At 33.9% G+C, this 14,957-nt stretch overlaps 1 protein-coding gene across 3 annotated transcripts in view; it reads left to right on the top strand.

Annotated features, from left to right (window-relative positions):
- LOC139985350 (ras-related protein Rab-37) overlaps window positions 1-14,957 on the top strand; it is a 173,603-nt gene that overhangs the window by 63,002 nt on the left and 95,644 nt on the right. For all 3 annotated transcript variants that reach the window (XM_071999729.1, XM_071999727.1, XM_071999728.1), the window contains one exon: window positions 11,658-11,768. In XM_071999729.1, coding sequence (XP_071855830.1) covers window positions 11,658-11,768 — 111 coding nt within the window. The remainder of the gene's footprint in view (window positions 1-11,657; window positions 11,769-14,957) is intronic.

The following is a 14,957-nucleotide window of genomic DNA, read 5'->3' as shown; positions in this document are numbered from 1 at the left end:
CGCAACTGGTAATGGAATTACGATTATGCCATTAAAGCAAAATGCAACGCTCCACATGTGCATATTGTGAAATTTCTAATTAAAGCTTGTTACTCCCGCGTTCAAATTTCACACAATGAACGATTGTACGATTATACCTTTTGTTCGAGTGAAATATGCAAGAACTTTGGAATCATATTTCCAGCATTACTTCCATTTTTTATATCCTGTTATAATGTTTTATATTCAAATGATGAGAGAAACAAAGAGAAATAAAAGAATATTGGCTAATTAAAAAATTGCTCTGATCTTACTGTATTTAATAGTATTCCGGCTGTTTGTTATTTAGCTGAAATATCTAAATCAACTAATTTCCTTGTTGTACAACGGTGCTTCGTTCGTCTGCCAAATTTTTTGCCTCTCTCTTAACAATCTTTTCTAATTTATATAATGAGATTAAAAAAAAAAAAAAACACTTCCTTTACGTATATATTGTAAACAGCGAAATTACCTTATTATAAATAATATTCATGCTTTTTAAAGAAAGAAAAAAAATCTTCTCATTGTTGTTAAACTAGTACGTATCTTAAACGAACTAACAAAACTAATTTCTTGAAACATTCTGGTAAAATCAGCCTGCCGAGAACAAAACCTAGAAACGGCACGTGGGGCGCCATTTTTTACACACCAACCGCACCCTCCACCTATTAAAACGTCGGAACCGACATTCTCCGCTTCCAAATTTGATCACAACACGCTCGGAGTCGTGGCACACGGCCATGTTCGCAATTAGTGCCAATTAACCGGCTATATTTAGCGCAGCGGACACATTTTTGCAGAATCTCGTTATCCTCGTTCGCGTTTATCGGTCGGTGGTCGCTGGTATCGTTCAAAGTCTTCCTCTCTGCCTCTCTCTTCTCCTTTCCTCTTTCTGTTTCATTTCAAGATGATTAGCATACGAATGCACATGGCCTTGCCGCGCCATTGGATGTCGACAAGAAAAGAAGCATTGTACAGGATATGCAGAAATATTTGTCTTGATCTTTGAAAATGTATAAAGAAATTTAGATTGTCGAAGATTTGTAGGAAATTTTCCTGGGTTTGTCTATTTATTTTCGCAGGAAAATTGTATGTTCTAACGTCTAAATTTGTTATTCAACATTTCACGCACATTAACCTAACGTCATGTTGAGCAATAAGCTCGTACGTATTTTATGGAAAATTATTTTCTTCTATCATCATTTACACATTCGATTTTACACAAACTATATTCTTACGTTCTTTCAATTATTCGATGGTTACTTGTTAACAAAATTTCCAAATATTGCAACAATCGATATATTTCTATATTAATGATGCAATTGTATATTATTCGAAAAACAATTAATTTGAACGAAACCATCAAATAACCAATGGTAGCTACCTTCTTTAATTTTTTCTTCCGAAAGTACACGGTTCCTATATGCTCACCTGCATGCGCATATTAATACACCTAATATTTAAAAAACAGATGTTTAGATAAATAACATGCAAAATTCTATATAAAATTATCAAGCGTTCCCATCGTTGCAAACGTAAACGTAGCCGACAAAATATGCGATTGACAAGCTTCTTCACGATTGTGGCAAATTTTCCCGTAACACCGACGCGTAGCGTAATAATCCTCGCCTAATGAACAGTGAAACTTGTCGCTTGCGGATCTTGAAAATTTTGCAACGTCCGTGGCTCGCTTTATCCCGGACTATTTATCTTTCCAGGCATCGAATAAACGTCTGCCAGCGGCACGTTGCACCGGATCGCCCGTAATAAATTTACTCTCGTTCGAATGAAACGAGCCGCAACTTTCTTCTGTCTCTTCCGTCGAGTATGCTATACGTATCTTTATGTCTTTCCAATAGTTCCTTCGGAGAAACGATCGTACGTGACCGCGTATCGACAACGTTTGGATAAGTATGAGAGATGGGCTCGCGATGTATGTGGAAATTTAAAAGCTTGTGTGGATTCGTAGATTAGCAAGTAGATTAGATGGAAAATTTATGAATCGGTAGGTTGTAAGATTTATGATTCGTAATTTATGTATACCTCTAGTAGATAATATTGTGCAGGTTGTGTAGATTTGTAGATCAGTGGGTAGATCAGATTCGGAATTTATTAATCAATACTTTGTACAATCTGTGTTTCGTAGTTTGTATATGTATACGTATTTTCCGTAAATAAAATTATGCAACTTGTAGATTCGTAGAATTAGTAAGTAAATTAGACTGAGAATTTATGAACCACTACGTTGCAGTATTTATGATTGATAATTTATGTATGCTTTTAGTAACATTATGCAGGTTGTGTAGATTTCTAGAGATTAGCGAGTAGATCAAATTTAAAATTTATTAATCAGTACTCTGTAGAATGTGTAATTCGTAGTTCGTACATATACATGTACTTTCGATAAATAAAATTGCGTAGGTTGCGTAGATTCGTGGAATTAAGTAAGCAGATGAGATTGAGAACTGATGAATCAGTACTTTATGATTTGCGATTTCTCATTCGCAGTTTGTATATATTTTTATTAATTAACATCCTATCGGATAATAGAACATTTTAATAAGGTTGCAATTAAGTAACAGAAAGTGTTGTGAAATATTATTATGCGATAGTGAAGTATTATTGATATCGATGATTACAGTTCAAACTAAGTGGAGAGACTCGAATATTCGAGTAGAAATTCGGATAAGAAATAATGCAATAATAAAATGTTCGTATTTAAACGTCAGGTATTTGAATAAAAGTAACGCGATCAGAAACTGCAAATATCAAAGGATTCTGATGATGAAGTATTTGTACAATAGTACTCAGACAGAAGATTGGAGTTAGTATAGTATGCGAATAATAACGAAGTATTTAAAAAACAATTAAAATATTTGAAATTTGTTAAATCGGATAAAAAAGAAAAAAATTCAAACGTTAGAATGTCTCGATAGAAAAGTATTGAAATGATGAAAATTTAAATAACCAAGCATATGTTTGCACAATGAGTTATTCGTTTAAAACATTTAACAAGTTATTCATTTAAATTCAACGCTGTGTATTCGAAGGAAAGTGACTGAACAACGCGACAACCTTCCCCGGCGGACCTTCTCTTCGTTCCAGCTTGCACATTTGCACATGTTCCGAATTCGACGCGTACGTGCGCCTGCACCGTCTCACAGAGTGGCGCATGTAACGCGATATCTCTTGCGTTTTCGTGCGCGAGCGCGCAATGCAAATTACAATGCAGCCCGTATAAGTGCACGTCCGGCATTGTCACGTCGAACGTGGCGCTCGCTTTCCTTTTGCACCGCGTCTTCGGCCAACCATAAATTTTACGACTTTCGACTTCGACAACCGCCACAAAGTTCGGACTTCTCCAGACTTTCGCAGCGTTTTTCTCCAGTTTGTATTCCACATACTGTCGTATGTTTTGCTTGGTACACTTTTGCGTCCTCGTTGAGGTCCAAATGGTCTCTTAGTAGCGTAGAAGCTTCGAATTTTATCGCGATTTCTTCCGATGTCCTGCGAGATTTATTTTACCGATTTTAATAGAAACTTCCAATAGCAGTGGACTCTTTTGCTTTAGTTATATCGCCACCACGAAATGTATTTAAGCAGAAATATTTACAGTCGTACGAAAGGTGCTACTGCACAATACGAAATTCGATATACCTAATCCTAATTAATCGATATATGTAAACGTTATAATATTAGGTTGTCTGAAAAGTTTCTTTTGTTTTATGAGGAAATAAAAGACGCACAAGGTTTTTTGTTTTATATTATTTTTCGAATTACGTACGATCCATTTTGTTCTGTTGAAATAAACACCGCGTCATTTCACAGAGCTGCTTTCACGTTTCTATGAAGGTGCACTGTTGTAAAAAACACGTTTGCGAAAGAAAGACACTTTCCGGACAATTTAATAGATACAATGCAACAACTTTTTCTAGCCACTGGATTTCCCTTAAGTTTCTGTTCAATTTCTCTATGAATTTGTCTTTCTATAAATATAAGGAAATGCCAGTTAACCTTTCGAATGTTTAACCGTACTCATGATGCATGCCATGTACTAAATATTCTAAATATTCCGAGAGGGTTGCATTCTTACAATTTCTTGTATCCTACGTTTTGCTATAGAAAGATATTTTATAGAAATCCTGTCATTGAGCCAAGCAAAACTTAGCACACAGAGACGATGATTCGTACAATAAACTCAATAATAAGTGAAATGCATCATACGAGATCGTTCTTGAGATTTTTTTCTCAAAGGGAAGGGTTTCCTTTTTCAAATCAGAGAATTCAGAAAGGAAGTTTGTAACGTGTTGTTGGTATCGGCGCCGCGGCGAGCCTCGAGGCGGCGCGGCGTCCCCTTCATGCAGAATTTCCATTGAAAGATTCGCAGGACCCCCAGGGGGTGGTCGTGACGAGTGTCGGCGAATGTGTCGGCCTCAGGGGCGGAGAAACTTAATTCACTGCCCTCCCTCCTCTTCCTCTCCTTCCTTCTCGGCCTTTATCCTTCACCGTTCTACTCTCTCTCTCTCTCTCTTTCTTTCTTTCTTTCTTTCTTTCGTTTCCTTTCTCTCTTCTATATATCTGAGCTCACCCAGAACTCAAGTAAAGCTCACCCAGAACTCAAGTAAAGCTCACCCTCCGTCCCAAACGAATTGCACAAAAATAGCAAGAAAATTTCATACTTGTACCTTTGAAAAATGGTAATTTTGATAATTAATTTTTTTATTATTATCAGCGCGACTCTGTATTCCACTGCGTGTCTCTAATTCTTTGTAAAAGGTACTTTGTAAAAGAAGAAAGATAGAAAAATAATTAGAAAAAGTCGTTCTTCCTTTGATTGTTGTAGCCTTTGTTCACGTCCACGTTATCTTATACACGAAATTATATTTTAATAAATCATCAAGCAACGATAAATATATTTGTTTATTTGAAAAATTGACCTTCGATTTCAGTGTGTTGCTTCTTCTTTATAAAAATGTTAGAAAATTTGTGCCCGCGACTGTCCAGTCTCTGAACTTACGGAATTTTTCTCATCAGAAATGTCTATATTTTGAGTACTTGATAATTGCTTTCTTTGCTTCAGCACACTGTCCATTGCTTGAATTGCTGGAATTTTAAAACTCGTAATTCTAATTTTAAATAGAAAACTGTCGGAATTGTTTAAAATTAAGTTCCGCCGTGTTTTCAGCTGCTGCGACGGTTTCTTCGTAAGTTGAATTTTCTTCCGCTTCAAAATTTCTATGTTCTTTATTCGCAAATGTTCCATTTTATTCCCCCGCGAATGCTTGTTATTTCCTTAAGAAGTTTTTCTCTTTCATTTCCATCTTTCAAATTGCGTTATACAATTGACAATTTTTTGATCGTCCTACTATATTCGGCTAGAAGAGAGCGAAGTTAATTCGAAGCTTGTTCTTCGATCTCGAATTTCGAGTGTAGCTCGAAATTTCGGGCGAAAACTGCTCTATCAGCGTGAATTAAAAGCGATCATGCGAAAGAGCCAATACAGCATGAACGAAAAAAGGACAACGTCGATCGACGAAACGAAACTTCCGATGGCCTGTTTTGCGCGAAAGAGCGATTCCACCTTTTGCGACAAAGCTTCTCGTTTCGCTTTTACAGCTTCTCACATCCGATTCCATCTAATCGACAGCTTTTTCCTCGTCAGGAAGAAACGACTACCATTTGTTCCATTTGTTCTACCGATCGAGGAACAAATGAGTTGTGCAATGTGGGCTGAATAAGAAAAAGAAGTAGCTACTTTGATATCAAATAAAATAAATAAATGAATGAATACGACGAGACCATGATACGTAATAATTGAGACTTAATTGAAATCCTATTGATTTATTTAGTTCATGCAGTGGTTGATTCATTGAACGCACAAAGTAAATTCGAAATTAAAGAAACAAACAAAAATACCTCAAGTATCCGTGACTGGACTAGAGCTTCGTAAAACGGAGGAAAGAGGAATTAAATGAAACAAACCAATTAATTTTTTACACGATCATACAATACCAGTTGATTCTTGACTGAGACCCTACGAATTCGATTAACACGTTCGCTCCAGCTCCGATTTTTATTTTATACTGTGCTGTAAGCTGAGAACAAATCTTCGTACGATACCCTGTCTTTATATCGTGAAATACTTTTTCATAATTTCAAGACTTTTATTTCAAATGCGACATCCAAGTCGACACCAGGAATATTCTAAAATAACATGTCCATGTTGTTACTCCATTTTCCAAAAAAAAAAAAAAAAAAAAAAAAGGAAAGGAAATGTAATTAACCAATCCTCATATGTCTTATTAGTGATAATATTATTAATAAAGGTAACTTTATGACAACACGATGAAAATTCTACTTAAAAAGCGACAGATATTCTTTGATAAGATAAACTTTGCAAACTTTAAACACGGTTTTCTCATTTTGCAAACCAATGGACATAGAACAGTTAAGAACTGGAGTGACTGGAGTATTTGCCGACTCGAGTGCGCGTCGTACGCAGTGAACGTGTTAAGTGAATTATAAAAATCCTTCAGAAATAAAAAAGAATGAATAGAGCAGCGGCGATACGAAAGTTCGTAAGGCGGAGAAATTACATGTTCAGCAAAGAGTCCCAGCTGCGTATCCCTAAGGGTAATGCAGGTGGAAGCGGTTGGTCGTAATGTAATAATTTGCCCGTGGCCTGGGTCAAACGTCGAGTTCCGTTCGCAGTGGACTCTGTTCACAGGTGTGTCGTGAACGAACAGAAAATGAGAGAGAAATAAAAAATGACGAGGAAACGTCGCGAATAATTTCGGGCCCATCTACCGATGGCCACAAATTTATGACGAGGTAGTAAAAGTCTGACTGACTAATTCTGTTACTTTTACGAGCTTCACGGATAAGACCGGACAACGCGACGGTCATCATTTCACGTTTGCCTGCTTTCGTTGAGAATTCTCCTGTTAGTTTATGATCCTTTCGTTTCCTTATCTTCCCTCCTTTCTCTCTGTTTTACATTCTCCGCTTATTTTTCCCTCTTCTTTCCTGTTTTTCTCTTGCTCTGCATTTCTCTTCGTTTTGTCTTCCTAACTTTCGTGTTACACGGTGGCTGGTGAAAATATTATAGGACCACCCCTGGGAATTTTTCACATATATATTTCATTTTGAAGTTTCATTAACGATGTAGTGAAAATCATAATACGGTTATCGTGGGTGTATTGGTCGAGTTTGAAACGAATCTGAGAATGTATTTGGAAGTTAGAAGATATTTATTGCAACATTTCGCAAAAAACACCGAGATATTTGAACGATCGATTGTGTATATATTAATCCTTTGCAATTATATTAATCCTTTGCAATCCTATATCGAGTGTGACTCGACATCAGTTTTTATCTCAGGAGCTCCTTTGTCGAGTCCCGCTCGACTTTCTTTCAGACCCACCTTCTTTCTGAAACGTGCGAAAGGAAACCAGGATTATATCCTGGAAATTGTTTCAAGATATATCATACACTTAAAAATTATAAAGTACAACAATAGTGCGAATAAAACTGGTATTTAAGTGAATTTGTTTCTTTCTTTATTTATTTAAATTCTTATTTTTTAGTTAAAGTAAATTTCAAATAAAACACTTAAAAGCGTTGGCAGCTGCTGGTAACGAAATTGAAATAAAATTCCGAGTGCAAATTCTGTAGCACTAATTCTAAGTTCAAGATTACTATTCATATTGTATACTAATTGCTCACCAAATATACGTCTGCAATAAATGTAACTTCTACATATATTTTTCGATTGATTTCAAATATTACTATCGTAATTACGATAGTCGTGTCTCACTGCAACGCTAACGAAGTTTCAAGATGTTTCGTATAACGTATATAATACATTCATAAAAATCTTCTATGGTGAATATTCGTATACTTTCGTGAGCCACTTTATATCTCTTCACGTAGCTACTTTCCATTCTGACTTTGTTGTTGAATTAATTCGAATCTTATTTACTATTCTAAACAAGTTCGATATCTTAGTCGTTAATGCCATTTCTAGTAATAAAAAGTATACTTAATGCGGTGAAATATTTTCATAGACAAGGTAATAAGCAGCATATCTCTATTATCGACAAATGAAGATAAAATAAGACAGCGATCGAGCGAATTTAAACTAAATATCATTTCTTTTGTACTTTATAACTTCTCCTAACGATTCTCGGTACTTTCCATCGTAATTAATGTCCCTTACGATTTTATGGGGTTTCTGAACCGAAAGAGGATATTCTTAACAAGATAATAAACCGAATAGCCATTTCTATGCCAGAACTGAACTCTTATCTTCGCATCTAGCACTCGAAATGACTACCTTTCAATTTCGACGCAACCTGTTCCAACCTAATCATCGATCTCTTTACGAGCTGAAATTATCCAGGTGTTCCATCAATTCGCGAACCTATTCGATACATTGACACGTGTTATGATACTTGACATTCAAAGTACGATTCAGGCCTCGCCGTTATAGCCATTTGCGTGTGATATATTTGCATATTGTACACGTATATTTAAATAATAATCTAATCTATATCTCTGAAGTTTCAAATAATAAATTGTTTAAGGAATAACTATTACCGATCATATCAGGAACAATCTAGTTATTGAAAATTCTGTTGAAATTTCAATGAAATTTTCATTACGTTGTTACCGAGATTGTATCACTTACATGTCGAAGTATTATATTTTATTATTACATGTAAGGAAAATTATATACTATAAGATATTTATTTATTTTCATAGCAATACGTATATTGTTCGAGTATTTAATAATCATGTTTGTGTGTAACTGCTGGTCTATTTAAATGTTTCTCCAAAATGATTACCTTCGTATCGCAGCAACTCGTGCAATCTTTTATCGATCACCTGTTTACTAGTTCGGGATGTTCAGACGCGACGAGCTTGTCAGCTGTTCCGTGAGGATATCTGATATCGTTTAGAATCAGCAGAGTGGTCAAAATAACCAATTCTCTAAAAATGAGCAAATAGATCAGTTGTTCAAAAATTCATAAAATATATATCTGAGAAATTATCTTTCTCCTGTTACGTATTTTTCCATACAACTTGCGTTTCGATTTTTCGAATATAGATTGTTTACTAACGTACATTAATGAATCAGAAATATTCAATCTGGCAACTATTATAAAAGCATTTTGTATTTATTAGAAAATTCCTCTCGGGCAGAGAGAAATGGGATATTTATTATCAAGAAAGTCGTAAGGAATGCAAAGCCGTAATACGAAATTAATCGTAGAAATAAATTAGCCATTAACATCTAATTTACAATATTTTACCACATTCTTCGTTTGTCAGTATGTTCAAACAACGAATACACTTGACTGCAGCCCGCGCAACTGTTACAAAAATTAGAAACGACTCGTTTTAATATTCACATCGAACATCAACATCGCCTGAAACATTCCACTTGAACATTCCTACGGTATTCTATAGGAAAAATTCATCGTCGTGTCGTTGTAATTCATCTCCTCTAACCAACCGATAATGGCACCCGTGCCTTTCGCACTGTGATGCCTACGACTCCATAAACCAACATTCACGCAATGTGCTTTCGTATGTGTTTGAATACACGTTTACGGAAATGCGAATATATTTCTATAGGCTATGGTATTAGTGGCGCGTGTAATTTTTTGCGCAATAATAAGAAAATATTTTATAGCGATATTTTTGGGTTCAATGTGATAATTATTTCTTGAAATAATAAATACTTGAATAAATATTATTATAATCATATATAATAATAATAATAATAATAATGTTAGAAACATTAGTATCATTAGAAGTAAATAATTATTAACTAATATTACTAATATTATTGCTATTATTATTATTATTATTATTATTATTATTATTATTATTATTATTATTATTATTATTATTATTATTATTATAATATAAGCATGTATTAATATTTATTTATGCATTTATTATTTTATTAAATAATTACTATATTGAATATTATTAGTATTTTATGATTAGTGTTATTAGAAGCAAATAGTTATTTGCTAGTATCATTGATATCAGTGATATTAATATTATTAATATTAATAACGTCGTTAATATCATTTGGTTATAATTAATTAATTAATAATCTTTTATACTATAATATTTTTATTGTTTTCAGACAAGTAAAACAAAAAGAAATATTTCATGGCTTGATGTATTTCTAAGTATTTTCTAAGATAATAAATAACTAAATGAATTAATAATAAGCATATACAGTAATAATACTAATATGTAGTACAGTAATATTAATAACAATAATGTTAATAATCTAAGAATATTGGCATTAATTAGTCAATAAAAAATTGTATAATTTATGGTATTTTTATAGTTTTTAGACACTATATATCATAGTATTTTGTAGCACTGTCAGAATATAAAATGGTACCTATCTGTTCCATTAAATGTTCCATAAAAAATACGAATGTCCGTAATAAAGAATCAGAAAACAAAAATAGGCGGATGTAGTTTGAGTTTTACTTTTTTTCTATAAAATTATACGCGTGGCCGAACTTGTACCCATGGCGAAGCAGGTGCCATCCTGGCTCGTAATGTAATAATCCAGCAGGTCAAACAGCTATTGTCGGCTACAGGTGTTGCTATCGAAGAACGGCCACAGTCAAAGTGCAACAAAGTTGACTGCCGACCGCAGCCTTTATGGGACCACACAGCGCGCCACGGTTCATGGGAGAGAAATCGAACCATGCGTTACGCGTAATTTGAGAAGCTACCACCGGGCCAAGAAAAATCGTAAAGGATGCTCCTGCTCGCTTGTAATTACAGGGTTGCCTCTAATTGAAGCGGTATTGGCCGAGGGGAACTAGGATTTCGACAGGAAGTTCGAAGGTTATAGGTTCGTTTTGAAAATGATTGGAAATTGATTGGTGACCGATTGGACGATTTCAGGATATCTGAAAAAAATTGTTCGTCTATATATAATCTACATACCTACTTGAAATCATTTGCGCTCTTTAATCTATGTTTCAGGACAGTTATTGTAATTCAAAGATTTAGGACAGTTGTTATAATTCTTTTCAACTTGCAAAAGTTACGCATAAATTACGTTGTAACAATACGTCCAACTTTATGCAATAAAGAAGGTGTAAATTAAAAAAGAATTACTATCGATTGGGGAACTGACAATCGTAGTAGTATAAGTCAAGATTTTCACAATTTAATCGCAAATCGTAACTTTTATCATGCACCAGATTCCAAGTAGCACCCATTCAATTTTATAATTAAATAAATTTATTCTATGCTACGGTATAGCTTCTTTTATAATTTGAGGAAATATAATGAGTTTTTTTAGAACAATAAACGCAAAATGTAACGCAAGAATGACAATGGACTTATAACACTATGATTCTTAATCCTGCAATTAGTAAAATAAATCTTCGATCGAGATGAAAGTGGCCATTTTAAAATTGATCCCGGAAGCTGTTAAGTATCTGCACGAGATATTCATTCGAAGAACGATATCGTAAAGTCCACATAAACGGTGTTCAATAAAGAGATACTTTGGTCTGATTGACGTGCGCTTGATAAGAAATCGATAGTGATCGAGAACTTACGACTTCTCTTTCTTTTTTCGATCGCAGACAATCCTCCTGGGCGACAGCGGTGTTGGTAAGACATCTCTGCTGGTCCAGTTCGATACCGGAAGATTTCAACCGGGAAACTTCGCAGCAACTGTTGGCATCGGCTTCACGGTACGTGCCGCGTCAATATTCAATATTTATTTGTTTGTTTAGACGAAAGCCAGTGGCCGTGGAAGCATTTGACTTGCAATCCGAATGCAGATTTTGTGCAAAGAGCACAAAACCGATTCTATGAATATAACAAGAAATCAGCAGTTTTGTAAAATATTTATTTAATTTTTTTATTCTTTGACTATCATCCTGTGAGAAGATTGGAAGTTTGTGTTTGGAAAAGAGCTTTGATATTGTACGTTAATATCGATCGGATTAATGAAAAGAATTGAAAGTATTTAGAACAGGATCGATAAGCAAACTTGAGATTTGAAATTTTGCGTTTGGAATAGGATTATCGATACAAATTTTACAAGTCAGTTGTCGCATCATTGGCTTTCGTACCTTCAACCCCTTAAGAGATTGCTAAATATTAGGAAAATAGTGTCAATAAAACACATGTCTTCGTTGCATTATTTTATTAAATTAAATGTCTACAAAATGGTATCAAAAGTAATTTTCCAGCTATGTCTTGTAATTATTACGATAGATTAATGATATAAAGCCGAGTTAAGTGGCGTTATGGAGATAGAATTTTCTATCTTTCGCGATGCATATGGCAAAAATGTATCTTAAGGGGTTAATCTAATAAAATGATCATGAAGTATCTATCATGAGTAGATATGGTTCAGCGTAAGTATTGATTTATTGATTTTCATGAGAATAACAGTGACTTGGTTTTTGAATTTTTCATCGCACTAAAAGATAATAACATGGATTAGTCTTTATTTCTACGTTTCCTTAAGACGTACTCCGTTAAATGAATAAAAAGAAGTTGATTCTCGAACAAAGTTGAAGCTTTGTTGAGAGCGTTTTATGGATATTATTCTTAATTACAACGAAGAAATACTCGATCGTTGGGTGAAATAAAATTCTCCTTCTAGAGTTCGCTTCGCCAATTAATTTTATTCCGTACTCGATTTTGTTCTACTTTCTTTACTTTACCTGCCTGCTTTCATTATACCTACCATTCCTAATTTTCCCCAATTATTTGGCTTCGTTTATTTTCTAACTTGAACTCGCTTCCTATTTCCACCAGCTGTCTGACAGTCTTCCAATTAATTCGTTTATTCTGTTAAAACAATCGCATAACGTATTATTCGACGAATAATACTTTTTGAAAAGTAGCTATCACAGTAAACGAAACGTCTACCAATAATATTTGAGTTCGTTCCATTGCACGTCGCGTCGTAAGAATACTTTTCATACCAAACCTATACTTAAACATACAAATTTTCTGAACATTTTCATTTAAATCGAAGATCAACAATTAATATTATCATTATACATTTGTATTATGGAGTATCTATCTCGCGTTAGTTTCATTAAAAATAAAAAAAAAGAATTTCTAAATTTCAAAGCGTTAGGTACTGATATAATATATTCTATAAAATCATAGAATTCGTGTTATATATGTTCATCGTACAATAATTTTCCTACAAAGTTTCAGAATACTAATCATATAACCGAAAAGTTCATATATAATGGAAAAGTTCAGAATATCATTCATATAACATGCGTTTACTATAAATGATGTTTTTCAGTAAAACCTCAGAGCACGTGTATCCATGAAAATATACTTTCATCTTGCGATAACTTTCCTACAAGATTACAGAATATTACATATTCATATATAATCATACAGAGTAATAATAATACAGTACATTATTCATATAATATATTTTACACTATAATCCCTTTTTGAATGGTGTACGCCATAAATGTATTTTTAAATCAATAGAATCGTAAATTACGGTTTCTACGGTGAAATATCCTCTTCTGACGTGAATCTTGAATGAATTATAAAGTGGCATTTGCCTTCGTTAACGGGATTGCAAACGAACGAAATTTGATGCAGAGAAATATTAAGAAAACGTTGCGCGTTTTACAGGCGCAATTTCTTGCGTTTACAGGCGTCGCGGTGACAGCCCATTGCGACGCAGGGTCGCGCGTCACATTTGCGTGTATCAGCGTCTACCAATGCGAACGATGCATTTATGCATGAGGCTGAAAGGCGCGCGCGACGCTTTTACGCGCTGCCTCGCGGACGTTTACTTGCACGCGCGCGCCCTCCAAATTTACGATCATTCCTCGGCTATGTATTTGTCACTCTTAGGTCTTGAGTTCTTCAAGTATTTCCATCTTTTTGTATGCTTCATATTTCAAAAAGAGAATGAGAGAACATTTTTTTAACCCTTTTAACCCTTCAATTTCTACAAGTAATTTAGATTACGATGTGATGTACGTGTGAGTTTTGTCAGTTTCTAAAGTTTCGCGATGTTTTATCAACGGTACAATAAAACGTATTAATGCAATAATTTGTTGATAATAGAGAAATTATTATTTGACAATAGAATATGTCGATGACTTATTACGGGTACTGCAGAAATATCCATTCGTAGCGCTTTTGGAGAAAAATAGTTTCAAAATTCAATGTCAGTTTATCATTAAATTGATATTTAGTCTTTGCATTGTATTCATCTTTATCAATGATATTGTTCATTTGCTTGCAAATTGTACGTTGATCATTTTTAGAAGCATAAAATGATGTAAGAAGGAGTAAGAAAGTGGATCGTAGTTCTTGAAAATATGTCTATGCACATCAAATACAATAAACGAAAATATTATTTTTGATAAATTTATGAAGCACATATAAATGTAGTTTTTATACCGCAGAAAGAAACGGTAAAGAACTATTTATTGCATATAAAATCTCAAATTTCAAAATACATGTACAATACTTGTGCAGTGAGCCATCGATGTCAATTCTCATAATTCCTATTGTAGTAAATTACAATAAAGCGAACGAGGAATGTAAAGTTGCGGGTAATGCGAGAAAGCAACTTCCGAGTAGTGTGCGTAAAGCTCTAACAATATAAAAGCAATTACAAAAATATCAGCTCGTCAGATAGGCTGACTTGCAATTTTATTACAATTTTTAATACTTTCTCCTAATACACTCCGATTCGTAAGAAAAATGTCTCACATCGATTAAAGAATTGAACGAGCTTCTGAATACATTAACTCGATGCTAATAAAAATACATTTACATTAATATTATATAATATTAAAATAATGCAAAATATTCTAAATAATTTTAATAAATATTCTAACACGAAACTTTCAAACATAAAATTCTACAATTTCGAA

Source organism: Bombus fervidus, chromosome 3 (assembly GCF_041682495.2).
Source record: "Bombus fervidus isolate BK054 chromosome 3, iyBomFerv1, whole genome shotgun sequence".
Classification (NCBI taxonomy): Eukaryota; Metazoa; Arthropoda; class Insecta; order Hymenoptera; family Apidae; genus Bombus; species Bombus fervidus.
The sequence above is the reverse complement of the archived record's forward strand: the minus strand, read 5'-3'. Positions and strand labels throughout refer to the sequence as shown.